At 45.4% G+C, this 10,603-nt stretch overlaps 1 protein-coding gene across 1 annotated transcript in view; it reads right to left on the minus strand.

The window, feature by feature from the left end:
* The window catches only part of Dock5 (dedicator of cytokinesis 5), a 182,496-nt gene that overhangs the window by 129,614 nt on the left and 42,279 nt on the right, over positions 1 to 10,603 (minus strand). The window contains exon 2 of the mRNA XM_021204056.2: positions 3,630 to 3,713. Coding sequence (XP_021059715.1) covers positions 3,630 to 3,713 — 84 coding nt within the window. The remainder of the gene's footprint in view (positions 1 to 3,629; positions 3,714 to 10,603) is intronic.

The raw sequence follows: 10,603 nt of genomic DNA on the forward strand, positions 1-10,603 counted from the left end.
GAAGAGCAGTAAGGTGCTCTTACCCACTGAGCCATCTCACCAGCCCCCTTGAGTTATATCTTAATAAAGCTTCTGTTTCAGATTAAGAACAAAAACATCCGCCATAACCAAATCCTTGTGCAGCTGCTGAGGGCAGGAGACCTGGAGTGCCTCCCAAAGTGTCACAGTCTCTTACCTCACCTGCATTCACTCCAGGCTTTTGCTGAGGGCCAAGAGCAAGTCAGAAGCTAGGCTGAGCACCTGGAGATTAAGCCAGAGCCTGCTGTGACTCTACAGCAGTTACTGCTCTTGGGGAATCACTCACTGACCCACAGGGCAGGAAGCAGCCACGAAGAGTCCTCAGTGGCATTCTGTTGTGGGCTGTGGGCCGAAAACGTTCAAGAAAAATGTCTGGGAGGACTCAGCTCCATGCCAGAAGAGTACACATAGATCAGGTATGCTTGTCTCAAAGGTAGGGTGGAGCCAAAGGCGCAGAGGGAGAGTCCCCAAATCACCAACAGGAAGCTGCAAGACATAAACCCCCCAGAGGCCAAGAAATGGTGCCAGCCTTGCCAGGGCACTCTCTCTGGCAGTACCATGGGCGTTTCCATTCTGTTTATTTGTTTTAAAAGAAGAAGGGAGCAGAGAGGGTGAATTAACACAAGTCATTACCCCGCATTTCCTGCAGGTCTTCTGTTTGCAAAGCACTCCTGCCCCCAGCCCTCAACTGCCTGAAGTAATAAAGGAATTTAAGACTCAAGCCAAGAACTCGAAGTACTAAGCAGATACAAGAGCCTCCCCTTGAGTGTCGGGCATGCCAGGCACTATTTAAAAACGAATCCCATAAAAGAAACACTATTGGAAGAAATATAATCCAATGTCAAAATCCGTGTGAAATTGACATGCGACTTGGAGGTCATGAACTCTGTATGTGTTCTTTCTCCTCACTCACGCCAGGACACTTTGAAAGCACAGTGGGTGACACCCTTCTCTGAGCACCCAGCATTCTACCACTGACACTCAAACACTCCATGACAACCACTACAAGAGAATTCTCTTCTTGCTGGCTGGGCCTGATCATCCCCAAAATGCAATGCCAAGGAGGCTTTTCATGTGGTGCTCAATGGAGCACTCCCTGCAGTCACACTGTGTAGGAGCTGCAATACACTAGAAGCACCTTGGGTTGGGATCTGGGGGCCCAATTATATAGGATTCAAAACAGATGGGACTTGTGTGTCTGTGTTTATATTAAGTACAATATGAGCATCCCTAATCCAAAATTGCAAAATTCAAAATGCTCCAAGACTCAAAATGTTATGAGCACAGACATGACTTCACAGGTGGATTATACACCATGATGAAATTATTTAAAATACTGTATAAAATTTTCTTCAGGCTATGTGCATAAGACATATATATAAAAAAAAAAGAGATGAATTTACAGCTAGGCACTATTCAATATTTCACTATGTATATTCCAAAATCTAAAATAGTCTGAAATCATAGACTTCCAGTCCCAAGTACTCTAGATAAGAGATCCACCAATGTATAAGAATGAACATACACAAAACTACTACTAATATGTACTCTATGAGAACAATGTGCTTCAAGTAGCTACCACAAAATATATTAGCACCACATAAAAACATTCAAAACCAACCTATTTTGAGAAAACAATCTTAAGAATGCACTTTAGGGATGGCATTAACTTTATGTCAGATCAACATCAATACTCTATTCTTCTCTGATGTGATCCATAGGGCAATTAGGAAGCACTCCCCCCAACCCGTCCCCACACACATCTCACAGAGAGAGAGACACACACACATAGACAAGAGAGTTTACTAGTAAAAAGGGAAGAATTTCCACCCAGCATTTGTGGTAGCTTCGTGCCTGAGGCATTTGCTGATGTAAGAAAGGCAGCCTGAGTGGCTTAGAGTGACCTTTCTAAAGACCTTATATGGGGCCATCAGGACAAAAATTAGAGAGCTGAGCCTCACAATTCGCGTTGGCTGTAATTTTGGTAAAGCATAAAGCTGTAGCATGGATGAAGACAGTGATTAAAAGGCTTAATAAGCAGGAGTTAAAAGAGATGTTGAGCGCAATTCTAAAACAGTAGGCATATATATTCTAAAAACAGGTTTGAGACCATATAAAGCAAAAGAAAAATCCCATCTCTATAGAGACAGAAACTACAATCATGGTGGAAAACTCAACACAGTAACCAAAAAAGGCAGGAAAAAGTTAGCATACAGCAGACTGAAAAAACGGGTATAAATAATCTGGAGGCAAATGTTATCACGGAACTTAATTCTCAACAATCCTTATGCATACATTTCTTTAAGTCCACGTGGAAGTTATCAAAGTTAAACATGTGCTTTTAACCTACACGGTGGGTGAGTATGCCCACGAAAACCACAGTATACGTTTACCTGCCCCTCTGACAAAGGACTGACGGAGTAAGGTCTAAGGGAACTGTGGTTTCCAGGAGCAAGAGTTCTAAACCATGCATGACAGGTGTTGTGAGTAGAGCGCTAACTTCAAACCAATGGCTAGTGAGGCCTGAAGGTGCCAGGGTGATAGTTAAAGCAGAAACAAGAATGGAAGAGTCCACCTAGCCCTTCTATCTACTTGCTACCCCTGGAAGCCTAAGAGCTACCACGGAGTTGTACAGAAAGAAAAGCAGTACAAGGGCCCAGCTCAAAGGAAGGCAGCCATCACAGCAGCTCCCCATGCAAGCAGGAGGGTGACCTAGCTTCACTCTGAACAAACCCTGCTTCCTTTTCCCCTAGGCTTCCCATCTTTCCCCCTTCTTGAATCATCCACTCCTAACCTGGCTTGTAGGTGACACTTTCACACTGTCCTAGCATTTACCAACGCAGAGTGTCTTTCTCAATAAGCTTTGCTCTAAGAGAAAAAAAAATATATCTGCCTAGCTTCCTGTCGCCATCCCTTAATCCCAACTTTCATGGGTTATGATGAACTGGGCTCAAAGGTTTGTTCTCTGTCTTGCTCTGTGACCTCAGTGGCTTGGATACACCTTCGTTGTTCCAGGGTTTGGGACTAGAGATGTGAACGCCTGGGGGAGGTCTCCTAGGATGGGAGGGGGAGATGCAGGCGTGCTCTGTGCTTTGCACAGTCTTACAAATTGCTCCAGTTAGACAGAACCACTTCCCAAGCCTGAGCTGGCTGGAGGAAACAAACAAACATAAGCAGGACCTGCTGTTATCATTCTGACCTAATTCTCTCAGCGTCTCAGGACTACCACAGAGCTCTGCCCTCATTCTACCCCCAACCCGGAAACGCTAGGCACCAAGTAGAAAGAGATCCACCCTGAAATGGCGACGCTTCCTTTCAGCTACCACAGGCCTGAGGTTCTGAGTGTGTGTGTATGTGTGTCTCCCTAGCCTATTCTGCAGCTAACTCTTTTGCATCAAGTGATGAGAATCTTGACTCTGGGCATATCCACATTCCCATGGGGGGCGGCTGTGTTGAAAAATACCCTCCATATAGGTACTTCCTAGGCTCTCACTGTTGGCCCTGCAGCAGGAGGAGTAGAGCACATGGATCCTAACACAAAGTGCTTCATTATTAACGAATTCCTACTGATTCTTGGTGGGCCCCACCCAGCAGAAGGCCGCAATACTCACCCTCATACATCTCCAGGATGTGGACGGTGTCGCCGATCTGCAAGGAGAGCTCCACATCTTGAGATGCATTGTAGTTGTAGATTGCTGTAAACGAGGGGGAAAAAAGTGGGGGAGAGGGGATTAGAAAACATGCACTTTTAAAAGTTACTGCCTGGTATATTTGTTCTCATTTGCTTCTCTGTTATGGTGATAAAACCCTGACCAAATTTACAATCTATCATCTAGAGAAGCCAAGGCGGGAGCTCAAGGCAGGAACCTGGGGGCAGGAACTGAAGTCGAAACCATGAAGGAACATTGCTTTCTAGCTTGCTTCACCTGGCTTGCTCTGCTACTTTACTTATACAGCCCCGGCCCACCTGCCTAGGGATGGTACCCCCCACAGTGGGCTACCCTCCACCAGTCAGCAGATAAGACAAGTCCTCAGACCAATCGAATGAAGAATTCATCAGCTTAGGCTCCCTCTTTCCAGGTCTGTCAAGTTAACAGCCAACACTATCTATTACAGTATTTAATAAGTCAGCCACCTCTGTTGAACGATTTCATATGATCCTCTGTATGTAAAGCATTAAACAGAGCTGTATATGTCCTCCAATATGCCGACTGGTTGCCTAACACATACCACATCCTGTGTCAGATAAAAAAAAACATAGATGTAGCCTCTGTTCCTAGGAAACATGATAGTCTAGTGGGAGGAAGAAAGATATCAAGTGTACAATCCAGATCCCAGAAATAACTCTTTAATTAAACTTGGGACAACACTACCAAAGAATCCAGGCTAGAGAATACAATGAGAACCTCTGTAGGTCAGTCCCCTCGTCCATGAGACAACAGCCAATGTGAAACCCATTTACGCTTACGGTCTTTAGGGCACAGGGGGAGTGGTCTCTTGGCTTCCTTGGCACGGTGCTCAGCAGGCATTTGAATGCATTTGAGTGACATCTACCTCTAGTAACAGAGTGATGATATAGGTCACAATGCAGGGATGGCGCCTTGTTCCAGCCCTCAATACCCTGGGGACAGAGTAAACCTAGCACTCCATAATCCTGAGGACCATGTTAAGTCCCCAGAACAGAAAGCAGCAGACTAAATCACAATTGAACCAGGGGTGACCAGGCCAGAACTTTGCATAGGTGCTTTACCATAACTCCACTGGAGTGACTAAGAGGCATATGAAAACACATTCAGTAATACTAGTCACGAGGGGACTGCAAATCAAAACCCCCATCAGATGCCACGTCCACACCTCCTGGAAGAGCTGCATTGAAAAAGATATTGGCCAAGACAACGGAGCAGAACTCACAAGCTTGGCTGGTAGGACTGCAAAATGGAAGCCCCTTTAGAAACAAGATGGACAGTTTCTTAAAACTAGTTTACTTAAATTAGTTTAAATGTCAATTTAATTATTTTCTATTTTTAATAAAAATTAGATTTATAAATTAATTAATAATTAAATTTAAATAATTAGACTCAGCAAACCCACTCCTAGGAGAATGACAGAAAGAAGAAAAACCTACACACCTACACAATCCCCTTAGCTCAATGTTAGCAGTTGCTGCATTGGGAAGCGATTTCCAAACCAATCTCCTGCAGCCGTGGGTGCTGCCTCATTAGGATCTTTAGTTACCTCAGGGTGTTTTCTACAAGGTGAGGAAAGATTAGAATGTGTGGAAGCTGAGATGTGCTGTGCCAGCCACCACTAGGAGCCAGCAGTAGCATGGGCTAGACTCTCCTGGGAGTCTCCAGGGGGCATGCAGACCAGTCCACACCTTCATTTCAGAACTCTGGGCTCCAGAACTTGAGGTAACACATTCCTGTTGTCCCCAGCCACTGAATATGCCACCATTTGCTACAGCAGCCACTGGAAATCAACGTGGCTGTGCTATACGCACTAATAAACAAGATGAAACAAACTCAGCTATGGCTGGGTACACAACTATGGATGGTACAGTGTGCTGTGACGTCTGCACCAGGTGGACTGCATGACCCTGCCCTGTGAGGATAGGAAAACGCAGTGATATCCAGTCTCTTACAAACTGCGGTGTGGACCAGACAGCACCTAAGCATACCCTCCCCTACACTGTCACTCCAGATGACTGACAGAGCTAAAATAATGTAGGTGGTAGTAGGCAACAGCTACATTGTATCACTTGAGAAATACAACCTGTGAAGTTTCTGCCCCATATACCTGAGGACCTGACATTGGAAACTCAGCCTCCATTTTTCATGCCAGGTTTGGGCACACGTGCATCTGTAACCTTGCCAAGGGATTGGAAGACAGGAAGACCCCTGGGGCTCACGAATCGGCCAGTCTATCTAGTTAGTGAGCTCCAGGTTCGGTGAAAGAACCTGTCTCAAAAAGTAAAGCGGAGAGCAATGAAATAAGTAAGACACCTAATGTTGACCTCCGCCCTCCACATACATATATCCTATATGCAAGCATATGCATGTACCCATGAATACATACATACACCACACACACACACACACACACACTGGGGGGGGGGAGAGAATGAGAACAAAAATATATCTACATATATACAATAGACACAGTATCTTTTCTGAGTAGTTTTGATCTTAAGTGAATCACACCTTGTTAAACAATATCAAGTCCCCTTCCCACCAGGGATCATATTGACTGGTTGCCTATTTAGTATCACAAACTGTCTTAGAGAATGACAAACACAGCCATGTGGCTGCTGAGCCCTAGTTAAAACAGATAGAGGGCTGACAACTATGCTAAGCTAAAGAAGACATAGGCAAACACATTTCTATTCCATGTGCCTCTGGAATGTCCAGACGATGATAATCTGTCAGACATTACAACAAACAAGTTGCTGCTCTACCTGGATATGAGAAGGGCCCCTGAGCAACCTATCCATTCAGCAACTTGTTAGGGAGGTGAATGGACCCCAAACTGAACTGTGGCGACAGTTACATGGTTCCATCATTATTTACTGATGTCACTGGACTGGGGACTGGGAGGAATACTCCATGGTTAGAGCCCTTACTGCTGTTGTAGAGACCTAGGATCAGTTTCCAGCACCCATATTAGGCATCATAACTAGTTTCAAGGGACCTAACACCATCTTCTAGCCATAGATACCTGCTTGAGTGTGGGGCACATAAATTCATACAGGCACACACACATACACACAAATATACATAAATAAAAACAAACATCTCCAAAAAACATTGAGCATGGAAAATACATGAATATATGACAGTCTGTATATTCTGTTTCAGAGAAAAAGTTCTTTAAATAGATTTATTTCTTGTCTTTATTAACGGGTAATCCGTATCCACCCAAGAAAAAAAGTACCAACTTGGCAGACTCAGCTATCAACAAGGAATTCCCTGTAGGATTGTCTCTACAGATCTGAACAGCAGGATGACCACTCAGTCCATCCTCATATCCTACCCACCAGGGAAGAGAGGTGTCCCATCCTTGCCTGTGGCTGGGCACATCCTGTTCTTCCCTCCCTGGGCTGCAGCCCAGCTCCTATCATAGTAAACTTGTCAGCACACCCCCGGCTCCGGAAGAGAATGAGCACACACACACACACACACACACACACACACCGCCCCCAGGGCTCCTCTCAGAAATGGCCTCTCCCTAGGATGGAGGTCACAGTTCCAAATAGTGTCCTTCTGCAGGGTACTTGGAGAAGTACCCTGGCAGTTGTTTTCTATTGTGCTTTCAGAGTAGGCTGTGGTTTTTGAATAAGGACTGGTTGGGGAAGTGGGTTAGGAGAAGTGACACAGAACACAGGAGGAGGGAGTTCTAGCCTCTCTCCAAGGCCTGTTGGAGAGTTCCCAGCCTCCAGCTGCTGCTATTACACACCAGTTCAACTCCATCTGACTGCTACAGTTCGATCCCAAGGGCTTACATCCTGAAGGATGTGGTGGGTTTGCTACAGAAAACATGGCCCTGAGGTTCCTGACACCACCTAGACTCCATTCACTGCTGTCCCCTAAAATGCTTCTTCCTACCACCCCTCCCCCCACGGAAACAGGAAGTAGTGAGGCCACTTTGTCACAGGTTGTGTAATGACCATCTTCACTCTTCCTGATTCTTAGTCATGGAAAGAGGCACTCAAAGGCAGTCTCCTGCTGTCCTGTCCAGGTAAAAGCACCTGCCTGGGACTCCTGGAAATACAGGTGTGCATATTCGCATGTACATATGCATGTTCGCCTGTACACATGAGTACACACACACACACACACACACACACACAAAACCAAAGACCAGCAATCTCCCAATGTTCCAGCCTTATAATTGTTTTGTTTTGTTTTGTTTTTTTCGAGACAGGGTTTCTCTGTGTAGCTTTGGCTGTCCTGGAACTCACTTTGTAGACCAGGCTGGCCTCGAACTCAGAAATCCCACCTGTCTCTGCCTCCCGAGTGCTGGGATTAAAGGCGTGCACCACCACGCCTGGCTCCAGCCCTATAATTAAGGCTGCACTTTTCCTCTACTGACTATCAAATTTGCCCTCTTCTCTAGCCAATACTCTCCTATGTTCAGGGGCTGGAGACATGGCTCCGCAGTTAAAGGGCACCAGCTGCTCTTCCAGAGGACCTGGGTTCAATTCCCAGAACCCACAAAGGGGCTCACAACCACCTGTAACTCCAGTCCAGGGGCTGCTAGGCCCTCTTCTGGCTTCCACGGGCACCCAGCACATATGGTACAGAGAGATACATGCAGACAAAACAGCTGTGCACATAACATAATTTCTTTCAAAGAGACTTATAATCTCCTTAAAAAAATCGATGTTCAACTCCTGTCTTAACCACCGCCTCTCTCTTCTTTAGAACAATCCAAATCTCACATCCACAATTCGACCCCACAAACAGCCCCTGAGCACCCCTCTCCACCCTTCACGACGTCTCTCCTCTCTGAAGTCCCATAACTTTCCCCTTCCAGAAATCCCAGTTAGCAATCCCAGACTGTCCTGTGCATCTGCCAGCCACAATGAGGAGGTGAAGCCCTCCCGAGCATGGACCTGGCTTCAGACTGCGAGGAGGTGAAGCCCTCCCGAGCGTGGACCTGGCTTCAGACTGCGAGGAGGTGAAGCCCTCCCGAGCGTGGACCTGGCTTCAGCCTTCGGTCAACTACTCGTGAGATAGACTTACACAGACATAACCCAAAGAGTAGTCCAAGGTACAAATGACAACTCTTGACTTGTTTACATACTGTTTCATTTTGAGCATCACCATATGCCATGTTGTCCTCCTAATGCTATAGGAGGATATATATATATATATATATATATATATATATATATATATATATATCCTAACGCTCTGTGTCTTTACATCCCCGGTCTCCATCTTCCTAGGGCTGGGACTGCAGGCTTGATGCCACCACGTTCAGTGTATGTGATGTTAGGGATTGACCCTGGGGCCTTTGTGGATGCGTGGCCAACCTTCTAATGTCTGAGCCATGGTTTCCACTCCTTATTCTACATTTTAAGCAGATGGTTTGTCTTTTTTTAAAAACACCCCATTAACCTGTCTTCCCACCTCCACCCCTCCATCCCTAGTGCCCTTCCTCCTTTCAAATACTCTTTCTACTTTCTCATTACATATACATGCATGTGTGTGTATACATACGTACACATATGCATTTAGACTACAACATCTGTCATTCTCAGGCTGAATGCTGATGCAAGGCTCTATACTTGTATCCATCTCCCTGCAAATACATAATTTCATTCTTATTTTTTAATGGCCGAATAAAACCTCCATTGCATATGCACACACTTTCCAAAAAAAAAAAGTATTTGTAAATATTATTTATAACTCTTCTATAAAACCCACAGGACAGTCCAGTCATTCACCCTTCTCCCCCCAATGCAACCATGTTTCTGCTTCTCTCCCAAACAGCCCCTGTGGTTTCCCGTTGCACAGGAACAGGTTAAAGAAGTCATCCCCCGGATACTTGGTCATACAAGAAAAAAAAAAAAAACACTTATATTTCTTTCCAACTGAGGCTGTCAAAAGAGTTTGCTACTAGGAACAGATTTCTTCAGCAGTGTTCCTCAGAAACGGGCCCAACCGCCTGTGCTCTATCCTAATCATGTCTCTGGGTAAAAGTGCAAACCAGACTTTAGTCACTTACACTCCAGTCCTTCCAACTCATCTCTCGGGAGCCCCGCCCTCCACCTCCCTCACCTAAGGACACCTCAGATCTCCCCTGCAGCTACTCTTACACAACTCTGCTGAGCCGCACAGCATGCAACAGGAAAGCCGAGACTAAGAGCACTAAATTCAGCCTGGCAGCAGCAAGGCTCTCGGTGAGACAGTCCCGTCAGTCACCTCTGCCCAGGATGGCCAGTAACAACGGTATCAGTGTACCCTGGAATAGTCTACAAATAGAGACGAACCAAGATTTCTCTCACTAAATAGAATTGCTAACTCTAAAGCCATCCTTTACCATGCAAACCCATGGCTGGTAATCATCCTGTGCTAGTCTGATACTGTTTTAAGCACGGGATTAAAAAGTAGTGCACTTAAGAAAGAAACTAATGTTTTCATTCTAGAAGGTGAATAACTGTTACAAAGAAATCGGGGAACTGGTGAGATAGCTCAGTGGTTAAGAGCAGTGACTGTTCTTCTAGAGGACCTGGGTTCAATTCCTAGCACCCACATGACAGCTCACAATTGTCTATAATTCCAATTCCAAAGGACCCAACGCCCTCACACAGACATGCATGCAGACAACACACGGATCAATGCGCATAAAATAAAATTTTTTTAAGATTTATTTTTATTATTGTAAATATCTGTGCCTGTACATTATATGTGCTCTTGGTGCTCGAGGAGGTGGTGAGCCTCCATGTGGGTGCTGGGAATCAAACCTGGGTCTTTCCTAACAAGAAGTGCCTTTAACCGCTGAGCCAACTCTCCAGCCATTAATTTAAAAAGGAAAAGAGGAAGGAAGGGAGGGAGGGAGAGGGAGAAGGAGGGAAAGGAAG

This window comes from Mus pahari, chromosome 8 (genome assembly GCF_900095145.1).
Source record: "Mus pahari chromosome 8, PAHARI_EIJ_v1.1, whole genome shotgun sequence".
NCBI lineage: Eukaryota > Metazoa > Chordata > Mammalia > Rodentia > Muridae > Mus > Mus pahari.